Source organism: Pelodiscus sinensis, chromosome 21 (assembly GCF_049634645.1).
Source record: "Pelodiscus sinensis isolate JC-2024 chromosome 21, ASM4963464v1, whole genome shotgun sequence".
In the NCBI taxonomy this organism is placed as follows: domain Eukaryota; kingdom Metazoa; phylum Chordata; order Testudines; family Trionychidae; genus Pelodiscus; species Pelodiscus sinensis.
This window is the reverse complement of record NC_134731.1, coordinates 11568348-11589386: the sequence shown is the minus strand read 5'-3', so window position 1 is coordinate 11589386 and position 21039 is coordinate 11568348. Positions and strand designations below refer to the sequence as shown.

General features: G+C 48.1%; 1 protein-coding gene across 2 annotated transcripts in view; it reads left to right on the top strand.

Annotated features, from left to right (window-relative positions):
• The window catches only part of MNT (MAX network transcriptional repressor), a 103585-nt gene that overhangs the window by 68986 nt on the left and 13560 nt on the right, over positions 1–21039 (top strand). For both annotated transcript variants that reach the window (XM_006138576.4, XM_006138575.4), the window contains one exon: positions 17315–17507. In XM_006138576.4, the coding sequence (XP_006138638.1) occupies positions 17315–17507 (193 nt within the window). The remainder of the gene's footprint in view (positions 1–17314; positions 17508–21039) is intronic.

Below are 21039 nucleotides of genomic sequence, written 5' to 3'. Positions count from 1 at the left end.
AATAACAGCAGGGAGGCCCTTTGGGTAAGGACTGAGGACATGGTATGTACTCAAATAGAGCAGGGGCAGGAAACCTTTTTTGGGTCCAGGACCTCTGACCCACAGAAAAGTCAGTCGGGGGCCACACACAAGTGAGAAGGAAAAAAAATCCCTCACTGACATGGCCCCCGACTGAGAAGAAAGATACTCCCCACATTCCCCTCACACACCAGAGCCTGCGGGAGGGGGGGGACACACCCCTGTTTTGGAGAACAAGCCCTTAGTTTTCATGCTCTTTTTACTCAATCTCAGCTCCGTGGAGAAATCCTATAGAACGTAGTAGGAGTGATTTCTGTAGTAAGGTTCGATAGAAATGATTCCAAACAGCGCTACTTAATAATGGAGCAAGATTCAGAGAGATTAAGCCTTTGTGTGGCTAACAAGAATATCCAAAGTTGTTATAATAGTTCTGAAATACTGCAAAACTATAATCTCTCAGTCCCTGGAGTTAGATTTATGGGGGACATGTTATTCCATTGCTTCCTACAGGGTTCTTTTTTTCCATCTTCATCTGAAGCATCTGGTTCTGGCTGCTGTTACCCGATAGATTTGCTTCCAGTTCCTATGAGAATGCGATGCCTTTCGCTTGACTTTTGGTTATTTTCAATCATCCTTATCAAATGCTGCAGCAGAGCTAGAAATCTCCGTTCACTGCTATGTGATGGTTCCAAAGACACCTGTAGAACAGAGCATTTTCTGTTCAGCTCAGTAGGGATTGCCCATATAGGGCGATTTCACCGGGGAGTTTCTCTGTGTAAAAACCAAATAAGGAAGTCACGTTCTGGCGTGGTGGCATAACTCTCATGAGTAAGGCTTGCAAAATCAGGCTCTAAATTACAAGTCATTTTACGATCACTCTGGGTGTGATGCCTACTAGCACAGCAGCCAAAAGGCTTCTTTGGAAGTGGGTTTTTAAATTGCTAATGTAATGTACACAAGGAAGCATTTTATGAAGATTTTTTACACTTCCTGGATGCCCAGGGCATGGCTAATGTTGTTCTGGAGGTGAAACACAGAGGAAGTGTTAGGGCCTTATTGTCATCCAGACATCAGAGAGCTAGCTATAACCTGGACATATTTGTATGGCGACAAAAGGCTGTTGCTGTGTACAGGTTGCCAAATGATGGCAGGTGACATGCACACAAGGACCACGTTGGCAGGTCTTAAATTCCGAGAAGAAGGTATGCAAAGGGGAGAAATGTTACAGCTGGTGTTGCTCCATTTATTTGCTGCTGTTCATGTTGCGCTTTTTCGGTTTAATAATCTGTATGTTGGAACGCTGCTCTGAGTCTGCCTGCGACAACCCAACACACACATTCAGGTTCTCACTTGGGGGAAGTCCATTAAATAAAATAGAAAAGGGCCTGATTTTCCCATGGCTTGTGCTTTGTGTTGTCATGCACAGCTGTGCGCAGCGGTATAACCGCGGTGGCCAACCTGCGGCCCATCGAGGTTCCCTGTGCAGCGCACAAGATATTTTGTTTACCGTTGCCCACGTGCAGGATTGCCATCTGTGTAGATTTTTTTTTCCCTACTGGTATTACTAAAGTGACACGCACATAAAGCAAAAGCACATGTAACGAGGTTTGTGCTCATTCCACACAACTCTGGCTGTGAGAGCTGGATGTTCCCTCTGCGTCAAGTCAAAGCGTTGTACAATTCAGTGGGCACACTGAGATGGAGGGCCACTCACACGGTTCACTCACTAGCCTAGGCTGCCCATCACTGGGCAATAAGAGGCTACCAAACCAGGATTCTTGGCTACTACAGAGAGTAGCATTATTACAGGCAGTCCCTGGGTTACATACAAGATAGGGACTGTTGGTTTGTTCTTAAGTTGAATCTGTATGTAAGTCGGAACTGGTACATATTGTAGGGGAAACTCTAGCCAAACATTTCTCCAGAGCTCAGTTTTATTCTCCCACACCTCACTTCCCTCAGTCCTTTATTCTCAAGCTGATGTGTCTGCTGAGAAAAGCCGCTCCGCGTCTCCCTGGTCTGCTGGGGGGGACGCTAGCTTCGCGTCTCCCTAGTCTGCTGGGGGGAAGCAGCTAGTGCGGGGTTGCCTCACCCTGTTTGTAAGTAGGGATCCAATGTAAGTCGGATCCATGTAACCTGGGGACTGCCTGTACACCCTCTTTGCACCGGTGTAAATTAGTGATGTTAAATTGTGTTTAATCCATCGAATTTCCATCGACTACTCGATTAGTTGATAAGGGGGAAACTGCAGAGCCACAGCGGGGTTAGCTCCCGACCGCGGGAGCTAACCTCGCTGCAGCTCTGCCTTTTAAATGTATGAAGCCAATATATTTAAAAAGCAGGGACACAGTGTCTAGGACCGGGCACGAGCTGAGACCGCTGATTCCCAACTCGCTCCCCGTCCCCGCTCCTGTGCCTCTGCCCCCCTGTGGAGACGGTACTGCAGGAAACCAGCTTTTAAGCTGGCTCCCCCCAGAGGCAGCAAGGGGGAAGAGGGGAGCGACTAGTTGAATAGTGACTCAACTAGTTGCTTACATCCCTAGTGTAAATGACAGCACAGGGCAGCAGAGAATGAGATCCGAAGGGCTATGAGCCAGTCCCACCAGTATCCCAAGTGTCCCAATGAGACGACTCATCCACAAAGCTAAGCACATGCTCATTTTCAATACAACCTTTGCCCCCCCACCCCTCAAAAGAAAGTTAATACCTTGTGGGGGATGGAAGAAGTTTCTCCCTCCCCCCCTCCAGAAATTCAGGCTCTTTTTGCCCTGTTGGTGTGTGTCCTTGCTCATCATTTGCTCTCTCTTCACTTCTCATGCAGCGTAGGGTTTAATCTAGCAGCTGGGGTGGTTCTCAGTGAACATTGGTGCCACTGTTTCTCCTCAGAGCCTGCCAGCGTCCCCACATCTCAAAAGGCCTGGATGCATTCTGGCAAACAGCGTGAATGTCCTGGAGTTAGTGACTTCTACCGCAGCAGTGCTGGGGCCAATGTCTGTTGTGTCCAATCAGCATGGTTGAGATTTGTACAGGCACAAAAGTCAAGAAATTCAAAGTTCTGGTTGTCACAGCAACCCGTTAACACTGTAGAGTAACAGTTGCCTTGGCAACCAGTCCTTTAAATTTCTTGGTTGGGGGAAGGGGGAAATTGCGGTCATAATTTCTCATGAACATAAGAAACGCATGGAACTTCTGTGCTGAAAATAGCAGCCTCCTGGGCTAGTGTGCTCGTGAAGCCAGCTGAAATCGGATTGCACCTTGTGCTACAGTCAGGTTGCATCTTCACATCAAAGCTCACATGCTGCTGGGCTCTTGCAACTCTATTGCGTGTGCAAATAGAAAACTGGTAACATGAGTGTCCATATTAAAAAAAAAAGCCAAACTTATTGGTCCCATTAGGTGCTTGCTTCTGGGTAGCATGATCTGGACTCAGTTTTCCTTTGAGGTACAGAACCTCTGGACCACAACTTTTCAGTTGAACAGGAGCTCTGAGAAGTGCTTGTTTGATACAGGAGTGTTACTGATCACCCCCAAACCAGAGTCCCCTTCCCAAACCACTAAGAAAATCTCTCACGGCACATCTGCCAGGTTAGCTCACAGGATCATGTGGCCATCTCTTAGAATGGGCAGAATGACAGTCGCCCCCTCCAGTTGCTACTAACCGATTTTGCTGTATGATAGTAATGTTTATGGCCTGTTTAATAGCTGATACTTCCCACATGAAATGAAACTGTAGCGCAGGGAAGTATATCCATTTTTTAGGTAGAGAAACAGAGTAACAAATAATTAAGTGATGTATTCAAGTCCAAGAGAAGGAATCAGTGCCTGAAACAGGACTATTTCTCTGACAAAAATAAACACATTAAATAGCATGGCAGGATAGTGGTCCAGGGTGAACAGTGAATATGAAGCAGTCAATATAAAGCTTAGGCAGTCTGCTTTCACTGGCTTATTCTGTTTGCATATGCATTTCTCCATGTACATGTATCTGGAATATTTCAGTGCATGAATCGTGAATACATTAGGTGGATGCTACATGTGTTCAATGATGCAAGTTGTGAACACTTAAAAACTTTTCTCAGATGTGCGTAAGGTTTTTGTCCTCATCAAAGACTACATGCGCGGCGACTTTGAAGTTAGCCTAAGCATGAAAACCACATGTGGGCAGTTGGATATCTGGTGGAAAACTTGTGCTTAATTTTATTTTGTTCATGCATGAATGGTGCAAAGCCAGTCCAATTGATTTAAGTGGAAATCTCAGTCATCTTTCTCCCAGGAGAAATTCCAGCCAAAAGGATCTTTTTTGGTGGAAAATGATAAACCTGACAAAGCAGAGCATTCTAATAAAAATGCTAAGTATAGTATCGGTTCTCTAATGGTATAATACAAGCCTTTGGTTTTTTACACTAACAAAGCGATCACTAACCTTGGACACCTGCAGTATCATCGCAATTGTCCTTGATCATGTATTATCTCCGTACGTGGGTGTTCTGTTGCTCTGCAGGAGGGGAGCGCTACAGATGAAAAATGAATCTCCTAATGATCTATTGCTGTTGGGTTCTTTTTGAGCTTCTTGGTAGGTGACGAGAATTCTTGGCTAACTGAAAGCAGCTGAGAGTCTGGTGTAGGGTTTTAAAATCTGTATCGGTGTTTAAAATCAGCCTGCTTGGAGAGGTTTCTGCCCTTACAGGGTTGTTTTAAAACACCAGCGCCCTCTGTCCTGGTAGTTATTAGTTTCCCACACTGTCAAATAAGCTACTTGCCCTGAGTTTCCACTCAGGGTTTCTCACTCCTTCGGGGCATTCTCCCCTTGTGGAGGAGTGACTGCCTCCGTGTGGGTCAGCAGCAGATTACATCGGAGAGGGGGATGAACTCCTTCCAGTCCTCTGCTGGAGAGATGGTGCAGGACAACAGGAAGATGTGCAGAGGACACTCCGAAGGAAAAAGCAACTGTATGTCATGGGCTGGATCACCCTATGCTCAGTACAAAGACCTAAGGAAGATCTCGCTATATGGTTCATCTTAGGGATGTTAAATTTAGATGAATTGGCTAATCGAATAGTCGATGCAATTTACATCGATTAGTTGATAAGGGCGCCTCTGCCTTTGACGTGTAGCAACAGCCCCAGCCTTCAAAGGCAAAAGCCCTGTGGGCATTTCAGAGCACCGCATGAGTTCAGGGTCAGCTGTGGATTCAGAGTCCCCAGTTGACACCAGGCTCCATGCAGCGCTGCTGCTTTGAAACGCTGCGGCGAGCCCGACGTCAGGCTCCACATGGCGTTTGAAAGTGGCAGCGCCACATGGATCCTAGGGTCAGCAGGGGAGTCCCCCACTGGCCCCGGGCTGCATGCAGTGCATCCCCGCCTCTCCCCCCTCGCTGCCTTTTTCTGATAGAGGCAGCAAGGTGGGGGGAAGCGACTCGGATTATTTTAGGAGTGGGTAGGTGAGATTCTGTGGCCTGCACTGTGCAGGGGGTCAGACTAGATGAACATAATGGTCCCTTCTGACCTTAAAGTCTATGAGTCTAGTCGACTAGTGTGTTGACTATTTGATAAGCATTTGCTTATCAGATAGTCAGCTAGTCCTTCACATCCCTAGTTCGTCTTATGGAGGCTTCCATGCTTTTTCTTGGAAGAATCAGCAGCCCGTTACATTTAATGGCTGATCTGTGATTTTAATCCTTTTCCTCCAAACTCTCTCTCTCTCTCTCTCAATGAGACAATACTCACTGGTTTCAGAAAGTTTGAGACCCAAACACTCACACCAAAGCTTTTTGTTTGTGGCTCTCCTACATCCCAAGAAGCTTCCCTTTAAATTGGAGGCCATGGGCCAGGGGAGAAAGAGAGAGAGAGGGAGGTGTGGTCTGGGCACAGGACTGGGAGACTGGACTCTAGAATTCTAATCCCAGCTTTGGTGCTGTCCCTGGAGCTCCAGAGAGCAAACGGTCTCCCGCGAACACAGTCAGGCAATACCATTATCTGGTGAGAGGGGGCTAGATGAGACTGTGCCAAGTGTTGCAAGTAAAGCACGTCTCCACTTCACAACAGGAAGCTCCGAAGGGGACCATATCCTGATGGAAACAGCAAGGCCGCCTGGAAGGAGGAAGTGTTTCTTTGTAAAGGGCGTTGCTTTGAGCAAAGGATTGGAACATTCAGGCTCGGAGACCTGGGCCAAACTTGGGGAACATGCATCTCCCATAGCTTGGCAGACAACTTCATCTTTATCTCAGCTACGAGCCCCTGCAAACTCCCTACTGGAGTCTTAGATTTGTCTTCTTGACAGTTTCCATTAGGAGTGACAGCGAGGGAAAGTGGGTCAGATTGCAGCTGAAAATCTGCCACTGTGCCAGATACACGTGCGACTGCTTTAACAAAATATCAGACGTAGAAAGAGAAGTATTGGGGTATTTGTGCTAATTCCCTTATTGAAACATCATGCCTGGTAGTTTAATTGTTGCTCTTCTTTATCTGGGGTCTGGGTTGGGTTTTTTTCCTGCCTGGTCTAGACTTATTTTCTATCTCTGTTGCGGATCCCGCAGACAAGATCAGGTGAGATGGGGGGTGCATATGAAATTGGATCCTATTTTTTAAAATATGCAACCTCTGTAGGTTGCAGTAGCACCTGGGGCTGAGTTCTGCTGTGAGAAGCATGGTAATTCAAATTCTTCTTTTAATAACGTTGTGCTGGGGGGACTGGGAAGTAGGGATGTAAAATGCCGGTTAACCAGTTAACCCGTTAACCTGTTAATTGTTACGTTTAACCAGTTGACCACTTAACCGGGATCGAGGGGGCTGCTCCAGCCCTACCAGGCTGCTGGTTAACTAGTTACCGGTAATCATCACCCAGTAAGGGTAGTGCTTACTGGTTAAATGGTTGACCTGGTGCCTCCCTGCTGGGAAGTCTGTTGAAAGATGATTTTCATGGCAGAGGAGCTCTAAGCCAGAAGATCTAGAAGAGACAGGGCTTGAATATCACGGTGCCCTTTCTGGCGAAACCCAGTGTCTGACACTGATGAGTCTTGAGAGTGCTCAGCTGTGAAGAGGCGGGTGCCTTGTCTAAAATGACCTCCAAAAGCAGCTAAAAGAATCAGGGCAAAATTCACCTCTGACCGACTTAAGCTGGCTATGTGGGAGATGTAAGCACAGCTGGACCTTTGCAACTGCAAGCAGCACCCTGCCTGGGCCCCAGACCCTGAGTCAGCATTTCACCGCATGGCGGAGGCGGTGGGGGGGAGCCTCGCTGAAGGCAAGCGGATTCCAGGCCCTCGGAGCAGAAACTCCTCAGGAGCGAGAGCGTCCTGCTGGGGCTGAATCCCTGGTGAGATGCCGGGATCAGACACTGCAGGGAGGTTTCGTTTCCTCCCCCTGCTCTGTCTCTGGCGAATGCAACTCTGTCTGGCTTTAAAAAAAAAAAAAAGCTGCAGCAATATCTCCGCAGGGGCTGGGTGGCGTGGAGCTCGCTGCGTGTTTGCAAAGGGCAAGGAGCGCCTCGGAGGGGTGGGACTAAGGTAAAGGGAAATATCCTGATCAGACTGATTGAGGAATCGGAATGCCTGGTGTGGCGTTAGTGAATCTTTACGGGCGCGCCTTCGGGGTGAGAGACAACCCCAGTGGCCGGGCCCTCCCTTATCGCCGTGCACTCGGAGCGAGCTTCCTGTTGGAGCACACACACACCGCCCCCCCGTGCATGTACGTGCGTGCACCAGTGTCAGGCGCGCGGGTTGCACAAGCCCTAAAAGGAATGTGTAGCTACAGCAAGTGGCTGTTGTCAGCTGGCACCCAGTCAAGTCATTTCCCGGCAGAGGGAGGGGCTCAGGCTGCTGACATGTGGAGCGCTGCGTGGGGGCGGTGGGTGGTAGGAGGAAGGGCTGGGCTTGGAGCACTACCATGCAGACAGCTTGTGTGCCAAGAGGCGGTGCCCGGACCATGTGAGCTCCGGGGGAGTGGATTACTGAGAGAGCATCCGCGTGAGATCTCTGACCCCAGCCTCCAGGAGAGAGTCTAGTAACCGTTGCTAGGGGCTGCTTTCCTTGTGGCGATGAACTCTGTGTAGCTCGTCAATCCCAAGTCACTGCTCTGACTCACCTGGTGCGACACTCTTCTTTGCTCTCAGGAGGGAAGGAAACCGAATCCGAGTCGGGATTCTTGTGACGTACGACATACGGGTTTGCAGACCGGGGAGTGATTTCTCCAAAGCGGCCTGGCTCTGTGTTCTTTCACTTACCCCGCCATGTGGAGAGTCATGTGGTGATGTCTTTGGAGGGAGATGATGTGTAGAGACTGGTAGCAGGTCTTGTGTGCGCACATCCGTTTATGAGCATTTTATTGGCAGGCTTTTTCCTTTCTCCCTGGCTTACATTGCAAAGTGACAACTCCTACTCCGCTCACATTGGGGCTGTGCCAATGAAGGACATTTTTTCACGGCTGAGAATAGGAACATGTGTCTTCCCCCACTCTCCTCCGCCTCTGTAGAAATCGGAGCCAAGCCAGCTTGTGTTAAGTGTTGCATAGTTTTGTAACGTACCCGCCACAACCCAATGAGAAGCTGCAGAATAAGGGGCTTTAAAATAAACGCCTGGATTTTAAACCATGGCAGCCTTATATGGACTTAAACCAGCTCTCCTAAGATTAAAGATCAGAGCTGTAATATAGTCAAGAGCCCCTTAATCCCCATCTATAGTAGTCACAAAATTTATGATTTACCTGTGTTTTGTTATCTCGGTGCTTACTGTTGCTGCTATAAACTATCAGTGATTTCCAGTATACACCTCTGAGATTAGGGGGTTCCACTGTAATGTGTCTGTTTAAAAAAAAACCAAACATGAAAAACTTCTCTCCCTGGAGTGAAAATATTAACTCGTAAAAGGTTGTTTACCTTGGACAAAATCCAGCTGTGGCATAAAGCCATTTAAGGGAGTTGCCCCTCCCGTTACAGCAAAAGCTGAATTTGGCGAGTTAGTATAAATTACTTGGGTTCTGTTTTAGGGTAGTTGCTTTGTTTGCTTTGGGGAGGGAGGGGGGGAAGACTCCAGTAATTTCTGCGCTTCACTAATACAGTTTTGACGCAGCTTTGCTGTAAGGAGGAGGCAAGAGTCACCCTCAGTCTGTTGTTTGGTAACTAACAAATTAAGAGCCCCCATCTGGGTCCCACTAGACTAGTCAAGCAAGCATGAAAGGTGTCCCAAGGAAGGCTTAAGTCTGTTGCCGTTTGGGACTGTTACAGAATATGGGACCGTACTCTGTCTGGAGACAAAACACTGGTAGAATTGCAGTCTAGGTGCCTGTGTCCTGAAGATCATGGGGTTGATCCTGTGTGAGGAAGATCAGCAAAAGCGTTGTCTTAGATTTCACTGAGTGTTGGTTGTGAGTGGAGAGAAATACCCATGACATAAGCACATAGGAACGGCCATACTGGGTTAGACCAAAGGTCCATCTAGTCCTGACTTCCGACTGTGGCCAATGCTATATGCCCCCAGAGGGATGAACAGAACAGGGAATCATCAAGTGATCCATTCCCGGTCACCCATTCCCAACTTTTGACACCATTCCTGCCCATCCTGCCTAATAGCTATTGATGGACCTGTCCTCTATAAATGGATCTGGCTCTTTTTTGAACCCTATTAAAGTCCTGGCCTTCACAACATCCTCCGGCAAGGAGTTCCACAGGTTGACCGTGCATTGTGTAAAGAAATATTTCCTTTTGTTTTAAACCTGCTACCTATTAATTTCATTTGGTGACCCCTTAGTTTTGGTGTTACGGGAAGACATAAGAATAACTTTTCCTTATTACTTTTGCCACATCAGCCATGATTTTATTGACCTCTCTCATATCCTCCCTTAGTCGTCTCTTTTCTAAGCTGAAAAGTCCCAATCTTATTAATCTCTTCTTATAAGGCTACGACGGGCTAGGTGACAATCTCTTTGGGTATAATTTTCAAAAGCACCTGTATGATTTAGACTTCTAAGTTCCTGACACAATTGAAAATGGGATTTCGACACTTTAGTGGATTTTACTCACTGCTTGTCTTGAGGGCTCATAATTGAAGCCCAAGGGCTAAACGCTTCTTCTTATTCACAGCCAGCCTGCTGTAGAATGGAGCTACCTAACTGAAAGATTCTGTATCCCATTAGCAGAATCCTGTGCCTCACTGCTGGTTTAGGGCTTCCAAAAAAAAAAAAAAATCTGTGAAGATTAGGGATGTGAAAGTGTAACTGCATACATGGTTGACCAATGAGCTGGGGATCATCTGTTAACCTTCATGGTTACATGCAGGCTCCTGGTACACATGGGCTGTGTCTAGACTGGCCAGTTTTTCCAGAAAATCAGCAGCTTTTCCGGAAAAACTTGCCAGCTGTCTACACTGGCCGCTTGAATTTCCGCAAAAGCACTGACTTCCTACTGTAAGAAATCAGTGCTTTTTGCGGAAATACTATGCTGCTCCCGTTCAGGCAAAAGTCCCTTTTGCGCAAAACTTTTGCGCAAAAGGGCCAGTGTAGACAGCTCAGATTTGTTTTACGCCAAAAAGCCCCGATCGCGAAAATGGCCGTGCCAATCTAGACGCTCTTTTCCGAAAATGCTTTTAACGGAAAACTTTTCCGTTAAAAGCATTTCCGGAAAATCATGCCAATCTAGATGTAGCCATGGGGAACTGACTTAAAAGCCGGCTCCCCACATGCACCAGCTCCCAAGGGAGCCACTTCTCCAGTCCCCCCTCACTGCTGCCTCTGATACAGAGGCAGCAGTATGGGGAGAGGGGCAGGCAGGAGCCACCTGCTGCCCTGCATGTAACCATGTAACCACTGAAAATTTCAGTGGTTACACAGTTAATTAATTAAATGCATTTTAACATCCCTAGTGAAGATCGGCTTCTTTCTTGTCACTATTAGGGATGTAAAATCCCATTTAATTGGTTCACTGGTTAAACATAAGTTTTGACCGATTAACTGATTAAAGGGGACATGGACAGGAGCCTCACCCTCACCCCTCACCTCAGGGAGGGGCCACTCCAACCTGGGGAAGGGTGCGGGTGGGGACAGGACTCTGCTGGCCCCACACGGGACTGCTGCTTCCAACCACAGGTAACTGGTTACCTGAGTACCCCTTCACATCGCTAGTCATGATCTGGTGCAATGACTTCAAATGTATAGTGGTGCTTTGTTTGCTGTGCCTTTGTGTATTAGGAAGACTGCCAGTGACACAGCCTCTTTTTCCTTCTCTGCTGATCGATGTATGTAAGGGCTCTCAGACTCTGTTAGCAGGGGCTAGCAGAAAAGGACGGTGCATGTTCTCTTTCTTACTTCACTTCAGTATTTCCTGGTGATGCTGCCTCTTCGCCTTCCCCCTTCTATTAGTAGCCCTGTTTCAGGGTTGTGCTGCTCAGGTATGCTGGTTAATAATAGTACCTGTGCTTATTTCTTTTTGTAGCGTGTCAAGGTTTCTTCCAACCCCAGTGGTTCCTCTCCTCTCCGCACCACTCTCCCAAGGTCCTTCTCTGGGAATTGGTTCTGCATCTTCCCTAATCAGGGCCTAAATGACTCTGTCTGCTGGGCAGCTCCTTATATAGAGTGCTGCCCCAGAAAGCCACACCCTGATTGGCTACTAAAAAACCCTCTTCCTCATTGGCCAGAGCTCTGTACACAGGCTCCCTCCTGCCTGCCTTAACCCCTTCCAGCCAGTGTGGGGCAGTCGCCCTACCACAGAATGTTACAGCACAGAAGCAGCAAGGGACTCCCCCAGATTGGGCTTGAGGAGGGGACTGGAAGAGGTGTTCAAGTTCATGCTGCTGCTTTGGGGTAATGCCCCTCCTAGGGTTCTGGAACTGGCTGCCTCATCAGCGCATGTTTCATAAATTCTGTATGTGCTTTGCCCCCGTGATTCATTTACCGATGTCCTTAAGAGAGCCTCTTTCCATGTCAGCATTTGCCACGCACGTACAGACAGAGTGTTCTGGCACACAGCTTAGGAAGTCAGCAGGGTGGAAGCGCTGGGCGGGAAAGGGTCTGACTTTCACATTCCAGATTCATTTCATGGGTCTTAATTTCTGAGTTTTCTTTGGGATGCGGTGGATGTGTGTGCGTGCACGGAGGAATGTAGGGAGAAGGGTCTAGTTGGTTTGAAAGAAAAATCCTTAACAAACATTGTAAACTTAGGTTGAAGAGCCTGGCTTATGTCTGCATAGCGCTATGGTGGTTTTGTGTGAGAAAACAGGTATACAATTATTTTTCTTCTTCGTTCCATGTCTAATCCTGCCTCCTCCCCTTCCCTTCTGCACTCTGTGGCCCTCTCAGCTCAAACCCGAGGGTTAGATAATGGAGAATGCAAACTGCGAGTAGTTTTCAGCCATGATTGTGCCTTACATTCTATGTGCCTTGCATTTTAATGGGTCCCAAACTGTGCCCATGCAGAATTCACTTAAATGCAGCCCATATTTGGGAGACAGAGCAGGAAGCAGATGGGTGAACAAGCCATAGAGCACTTCGGGGAGGTGAAAATCAGGATGCGGGGGGGGGGGGGGGGGGGGGAGACACAAGCCCCTCCCCCCGCTTCTCCCCCCGAAAAGTGAAGTGAGATCTTTAGTATTCATTATGACCAGATGTGATCTTGGGTTTTTAAGGCTTCGTATGAAAGATACTGTATGGGGTAAACTCCCATGATCATTAAATGCCTGCCTTGGAAGGGCCGAGTTTATCCTTTTCGAATTTGAGTCTATTGTTTTGGGGCGTGTAGGTATTTGAGAGCCAAATTTGAACCACTGTGTCCTTGAAGCTAAGAGCTTCCAGAGGAGATCCTGGCCAAGTCAAGTTACTTGGCAGATCCGTGCTGGCTGGAAGTCATCTCCCTGTAGTATGGGTGGGGTCTTGATCCTGAGAGGGGCTGAGAACTCAGAACTTCCATGGGGATTGTAGGTGTTCAGCATTTTTTTCAGTCCAGCCAGGAGCTGAATCAACGGGTGGATCTCAGGAAGCCTGCTCTGTTTCCTAGTGCATTTGGATCACCTGCTATGAGAGTCGGCCATAAAGGCGTTTCCCCCATCGCTCGCATGCAGCCTTGCAGAGTTTTCCATGTGGATTATGGGAGGTTTTCACATTGCCCTGGAGCATTCAGCAGGCCCCACTGACAGAGAGGCGGTGCTCACCTTGGCAGGCTAGACTAGGGATGTTAAATATCGGTTTATTGAATAGTTGAGTGACCTCATGAATTCTTATTGGTTAATCGACTATTCTGTAGTCCCCCGGGGCAGGGGCGGCAGTAGTGTGGGCTGTCAGGTGGGAGCTAGTCTGTGAGGGGAGCCAGTTTAAAAAACAGCTCCTCTTGTGGACCGGCTGCTTGTCACCCTGTGCTACTGTCTCTAATAAAGAGACAGCAGTGTGGGGTGGCAGCAGCTTCTTTTCGGGGGAAGCGAGGAGATCTGAGTTCCTGGACACAGCACAAACTGCAACTGAGCCAGGCTGCCTGCCCGGCTCCTAATACACTTTAAATGCAGAGCCACAGCAAGGGTAGGACCCAGACGTGGCGTGAGCCAGAACCAAACCAGGCTGCTGGCCAGCCTACTAAAAAATGTACTGGTTGTGGAGGGGTAGGATGCGTGTAGTCTATAGCATTAACCTAGATCAGGGGTGGCCAACCAGAGGCTCGCAAACCGCATGCAGCTCCCCCCCTCCCCTGGCCCTGGGTGCCGCTCGTGAAGCCCCGTGGCTCGAAAGCCGCCCCCGCACCCCACAAAGCGGCTCTTTCCTGTGCTGACCTGGGCAAGGGAGCCATCCGGCGCAGCCATGAAAAGCTGCAGAAATAAAGATAGCGGCAGGTGGTGGGTGCCTGCTGTGGCCAAAAAACCTCAAAACACGTTTAACTGCGGTTTCTTAAAGGGGCAGAGTCTTTTTTTTAATTGGTTAATCAACTGCACTATTACATCCCTAGACTAGACGTTCACTCAAATGCGGCAGAGCTCACATTTCTACGTGCACGGCCTCAGGAGCTTTGCTGCAAAATGCTACTGCGTGCCAAGGAAGGGGAGGAGGCAGTATGGAGCAGATTCTTACGCAATACATTGTTGCATTGTGTATGTGCTTCTCCTTATTACATCAGCTGGCCTGGTGCCACCCACTCTAATGCAATTAACACGATTCCCACAAGTGTTGGTTGATGAAGCCAGTCAGTTCTGCAATCTTAACTATCCTCAGAAACCAAAGCATCAGCAAACACATGGTAGGATTATTGTGGACTCTTACAATGTGGGCCACAATTTGCTTTGGCTCCTGCTCCGTGCATGATGCTGCTCTGTTAATTGTTGCGGTGGTCTTAAAGAAAGGGACCAATCTTGCAGTGTCATGACTAGGACCCCCATTTTCAGCAGGATATTATGCTCTCATGGGAGAATGGAGGTGTGTGTGGTTTTTGGTAATGAACTGGACAGTTCTTTGCTGTGTATGTAAGGCTAAGCAGCTCAAAGCCCCATATAGAGACGAAGCCATGGGCAAGATTTTCAACAGTGATTAGTTGTTTTGGGTTGGGTTTGGGGGTTTTTTGGTCCCCAGCATCTGAAAATGGAGGGGCATGAAATCGCAAGGCACTTTTGAAATTCTCGGCCTTAGGTTCGTGATTGAATACAGAAGATTTCCGTGATAGCAAGGCATGCTGCAGAAATATACTCTACTTAAACAGGAGCAGGAAGAAAGTCAGCGGAAAGCTCTCTCTCGTTCTTTCTCCCTTTTTCTCCCTACCTCCCTTTTTTAGGGGAAATCTTCTTGTTGGGATATTTTTGTTTGTTCGTGGAATTTTTTTTTCCTGATTGGCTGATAAGCTGGCTTGTTATAAGTCTTCTGAGGCTGTTTTGGTTCGGTATTTAAGGAGGGAGCATGTTGGTAGATGGAGACGTTGTTGATGGGATTTCACTCTGGCTGTGGGGGGAAAGCATTTTTGAAGAGGCAGATTTTATTACTTTTTCTAAGTATGGTTAGGCTCTGGAGGCTCCGGTGTCCTTTAGGAGTTTGATCCATGACTGGCTCCTTTCAGCTGAGAATGCTCTGTCCCCGTGTCTTAGACACAGCATCATGGATTTCTGATCTGTTTAGTCCCAGAGAGCCACAACTGTCTTGACAGTTCACAGATAGAATCATAGAGGTGGAAGAGACCTTAGGAGGCCATCAAGTCCAGCCCCCTGCCCAAAGCTGGACCAATCCCAACTAAATCAACCCAGCCAGGGCTTTGTCAAGCTGAGACTTAAAAACCTCTAGGGATGGAGATTCCACCCCCTGCCTACGTAACCCATTCCAGTGCTTCACTACCCTCCTAGTGAAATAGTTCTTCCTAATGTCCAACCTAGACCTCTCCCACTGTAACTTGAGACCATTGCTCCTTGTTCTGCCATCCATCACTACTGTGAACGGCCTCTCTCCATCCTTTTTAGAACCTCCCTTCAAGAAATTGAGGGCTGCTATCAAATCCCCCCTCAAAATGTAGGCCCTTGGGACTTATTCCTAGTTGTGTACTTTGAGAGGATGTAGCCCACAGTTGCAGCAATTTATTTTGGCGTAAGACTATTAAAAATTTCCAAAGGAGACATCATTATTAACACTATTAAAGCTCAGTTTAAACACACGTCCGTTACTTAATCAGACTTGTGGCTAACTTCAGACCCAATGCAAGCAGGTGCAGTTCTATTGATAACCGTGAAGTTGCATTTACTTATATCTTGCTTGATTTTGACTCATTAATCACCAAGAGAGTAGTTATTAATGGTTCACAATCCTGCTGGAAAGGTATAACAAGTGGGGTTCCGCAGGGGTCTGTTTTGGGACCGGCTCTCTTCAATATCTTCATCAACGATTTAGATACCGGCATAGAAAGTACGCTTATTAAGTTTGCAGATGATACCAAGCTGGGAGGGGTTGCAACTGCTCTGGAGGATAGGGTCATAATTCAAAATGATCTGGACAAATTGGAGAAATGGTCTGAGGTAAACAGGATGAAGTTTAATAAAGACAAATGCAAAGTGCTCCACTTAGGAAGGAACAATCAGTTTCACACACACAGAATGGGAAGCGACTGTCTAGGAAGGAGTATGGCAGAAAGGGATCTAGGGGTTATAGTGGACCACAAGCTGAATATGAGTCAGCAGTGTGATGCTGTAGCAAAAAAAGCAAACATGATTCTGGGATGCATTAACAGGTGTGTTGTAAGCAAGATATGAGAAGTCATTCTTCCGCTCTACTCTGCGCTAGTTAGGCCTCAGTTCTGGGCACCGCATTTCAAGAAAGATGTGGAGAAATTGGAGAGGGTCCAGAGAAGAACAACAAGAATGATTAAAGGTCTAGAGAACATGATCTATGAAGGAAGTCTGAAAGAATTGGGTTTGTTTAGTTTAGAAAAGAGAAGATTGAGGGGGGACATGATAGCAGTTTTCAGGTATCTAAAAGGGGTGTCATAAGGAGGAGGGAAAAAACTTGTTCATCTTGGCCTCTGAGGATAGAACAAGAAGCAATGGGCTTAAACTGCAGCAAGGGAGGTTTAGGTTGGACATTAGGAAAAAGTTCCTAACTGTCAGGGTAGTCAAACACTGGAATAAATTGCCCAGGGAGGTTGTGGAATCTCCATCTCTGGAGATATTTAAGAGTAGGTTAGATAAATGGCTATCAGGGATGGTCTAGACAGTATTTGGTCCTGCCATGGGGGCAGGGGAATGGACTCGATGACCTCTCGAGGTCCCTTCCAGTCCTAGTATTCTATGATTCCATGATTCATTTTTGGTGCTGTGCTCAGCCGTTGTTGGGATGAGCACTGTCCCTACAATGGGGGAGATTCCAGAGGATTGACCAAGCAGAGCATTCTGTTTTTTAATAGGTAGCAGGTTTAAAACGAACAAAAGGAAGCACTTCTTCACATAACACACGGCCAACTTGTGGAACTCCTTGCCAGAGGATGTTGCGAAGGCCAGCACTTGAAGCACCTGGCCTTGGCCGCTGTTGGAAGACAGGATACTGGGATAGATGGAACTTTGGTCTGACCCAGTGTGGCCGATGTTATATTCTAATGCAGTGGTTCCCAAACTTTTTGACATCACGCCCCCTTTTTGAAATTTGAGAAACCCTCACACCCCCCCCTCCCAAAAAAATAGCAAAACTTGGGGTGGGACTGATGGGAGTGTGTGTGGCTGGGTCACCTTGGGCCCCCCCTGCAATTTCTTCATGACCCCCAGTTTGGGAACCCATGCTCTCATGGCAAAGACAGCAGGTGTGTCCAGTTACAATGGGTCACATTTTTATTTGCATTTCTTCCATTCCTTTCTCCATCCTGTCCCTAGACTTTAAAGAGAAAGGAGAAGGAGTATGAACATGAGATGGAGCGGCTGGCACGGGAGAAGATTGCTACCCAGCAGCGACTGGCTGAATTGAAGAACGAGTTGAGTCAGTGGATGGACATCCTGGAAATTGACAGAATTATTCGGCAGACAGTTCAGCCAGAGGATGACCAGGCATCTACCTCGACTGCATCAGGTACCGTTAGCTTCTTGGTCATCAACGTGGCATTGCCTGGTGCTAGTGGTAACATGGAAAACAAACTGAGCGTCCTCTTGGTTTCACCCCAGACCTCTGAACGTGGCACTAAGCAACGGCATCTCCTCCTTGCGGGGTCAGTAAGACTTTTGACTTACCCTGCCCATGTTCTGCTTTTGTAACAGAACTTGGAAGCGGACGAGGGTCTGCCGGTGAAAAGCTCCGTTTTAGCCGGCATAGTGTAACACGATCAGCAGACTTGCTTTCACAGCTAAGTAGCTGCATCGCCATTGCCTTTGTAAGACCCACTTAGATCTAAGACCCACTAGATCTAAGACCCACAGCTCCAACCTGTGAGCAGTGTTTTCCAGGTGATGCAGCAGGAGCCAAATATGGCTGTGCCATCGGCTTCTTTAGGGTGTGGAACCGGAGGCTCAGGGAACCTGCGCTGGTGATCCCGCCCCACCACTGGACTGGAGCACACAAAATTTACTAGCCTGGGCCCTTCTAGGCCTGGTGTGCGAAGGGAATGTGGGGAGTGTCTTTCCCCGGCTCGGTCATGGGCCACGTCAGTGAGGGTTTGGCGTTTTTGTTTTGTTTTGTTTTGTTTTGTTTTGTTTTGTTTTGTAATGACTCCCCATTGCTTCCTGGGGCTATAAGTTGAGGTAGCACGTCCACATTAAGGGGGCTTGCCTCGGACTGGTTTCGAGGCATCCCTGCAGTGTGGACGCGCTATTTCAAAATAGTTATTTTGGGAGTTGTTTTTTCAAAATAATTTCCTAGTGTAGACATGCCCTCAGATGCCACAGGACTACCCATTGTTTTTAAAGTTACAGACTAACCCGGCTACCCCTCTGAGACAGAGTCGTATGTGTTGCAAACCCACTTTTCATTGTGCTAAATGCACTAAGTATTTCAGGCCTCTCTTGGAGGAATCTGGAGATGAAATTAAATAGGACTTTTTTCATGCCCATTAACAGGTAAGTAGTTTCCAGAAGTTGAGCCATCATGATATATCCAATCCTGAAATCAGGCTTAAAGCACACAGAATTGGAATCAGATGACCTGAGTTCTAGTCCTGTGGGCACATCATTTACAAGGGCACCATTTCAGGAGAGCAGTGGGCAGCAGCCGTGTGTACCGGGATGTAGCTGGATTTTCTTCCTGTTCCTCTATCAAGGAGCGAGGGGAAAGTACTTGGATACCGTGAATTACTCCTCCGTCCCCTGTCTTCCCCAGCCAGGAGTGAGGGGCATGCACGGAATCCAAGTACTTTCCCCTCACTCCCTTATCGTCAGAGGAACAGGAAGAAAAGCAATCCGTGTCCCAGGACGCACGTCTGCTGCCCCCCTGCTCTCCCAAAACAACGCCCTTGAGCATTTGGGCCCAGATTTGTGTCCGGGTGCCCAGCTTCACAGCCTAATGCTTGATTGTTCAGAGTGCAGCGCCCTGGGATCTCTTGTGGACTTCCTCTGGAGCGGTGGGTGCGTGGCACTTCTGGAAATCAGGCGCAAAGTTGCTTGGGGTCGGCACCCAAAACGAGAGATCACTTTTGTAAAAGTTGTTCTTAGCCTCTCACACGGGGGTGGCTCATTCTTGCCCATCTTCATAAAGCCCAGGGAGGATCTTGCATGGGAATTCTATGTATGGACAAGGAGGTATTGTTTAAAATTGCTGTTTAACCATTAACATCTGCATGCTTGGTCACCCCTCCTTGTAAAACTCAGCTCCCCACCTTCAACACCCAGTTTTAACCTAATACCGGGCACATTCCTGGTGGTTGGAGCTGAGCAAGTATAAAGCCACAGGTGTATTTTCATAGATTCATAGATTTTAAAGTCAGAAGGGACCATTATGATCATCTAGTCTGACCCCCTGCACAGTGCAGGCCACAGAATCTCACCCACCCCTCCTAGAATAATCCTCTCACCTATATCTCAGATATTGAAGCCTTCAAATACTTTGAAGACCCCAAGATGCAGAGAATCCTCCAGCTGTGATCAGTGCCCCATGCTACAGAGGAAGGCGAAAAACCTCCAGGGCCTCTGCCAATCTACCCTGGAGGAAAATTCCTTCCCGACCCCAAATATGGCAATCAGCTAAACCCCAAGCATGTGGGCAAGACTCAGCCGCCAGACACCCAGAAAGTTCTCTAGAGTAACTTCTATCATCCCTCCATTGACCTATTTCCCGGTTCAGTATTTGCACTGGGGTCTGAGGGTTTTTCTGCCCAGTAGAGAGGAGACTTTCGAAGGGAGCTGAATGGAGGAAGAAGCCGTCAGTCCGTTGGAACGGTTTTAGCATTGGCCTGCTAAACCCAGGGTTGTGAGTTCAATCCTTGCGGAGGCCATTTAGGGATTTGGGGCAAAAATTCATTAGGGATGGTATTTGGTCCTGCTGTGAAGGCAGGGGACTGGACTCAATGACCTTGCAAGGTCCCTTCCAGTTCTAGGAGATAGGCAATCTCCATTATAATAAAAAAAAAAACAAAAAAAACCCCCGGTTTGAGAAAGAAAAGGAAATGGTTGTTAATGGAAGCAAAACCCTTTCACACGCACCTGCCCCGTCACGCGTTTGTCAGTGCGATAGAACGGGCCCTGCCTTTGGCTCTTGTGATCTGCCCTGTGAAGAATAGACAGTTTGAGGATGTGCTTTGGCCGAGGTTAGCCTTCTGTAGCCATTTGTATCAATTCCTTCAAACAGAGATGGCATCTGCTTGTGAAACTACAGGCAGTCAGTACGGCAGCCTCCGGAAAGGGAAAATCTGAGTTTACCAATTCTGTCCAGGTTCTTCTACTGTGCCTGTCACCAACAGGGCTGACAGCCACTGAAAGGGGCGGGGCCTTGAGTGGAAGGGGCGGGGCTGAGGGCCGTCAATCCTTAGCGCCACCTGGAGCACAGTGTAAGGCCTCCCCCCCAGTCCTCAGAGCTGCATAGAGTGGCTGGGAGCCCCTTGGAAATGCCAGTTGCCCCTTTTGCCTCTCCTTCCCCATCGCCATGGCATCTGAGCATCAACAGACTGAATGTAGGCGGCTGGAAATGAGGAACGATGCCAGCCTGCCATCTCTTGAGCTGTCCTCTGCAGGGAGGGATCTCTGAGAGGGCTGGGAAGAGGGAAAGGCCTTCTCCATTCCTCCCAAGACGCGGTGTCTTTCAAGATGCGCAGTTGCCATTGCATTGCTGCCTTTAGAATGAGCAACGCAGAGTAGAACACTCAAGATCCCAGCGTTCCCTGGCTGGCCCAATCTCCCCTTTCCGTAGCCAGAGGGCAAGGAAACGAACGGCCATATTTCCCCATCTCCCTTTCTTTCCTGATGTGAGAGCAGAAAGAGAGGGGCAAGTTGACTAAACCCCTTGGCAGAAATAAAGAAAGAGTCCCAGTTAGCTAGGTCTCTCTACAGCATGACCACCTGCGGCCTGAGAGCCACACGTGGCCCCTCAGGGTTCTGTGCGTGGCCGGCGAGACATTTTGTTTCCCGTTGCCCATGTGCAGGGTTGCCCGATTCTGCTGGTTTCCAACCACCTGGGTTTT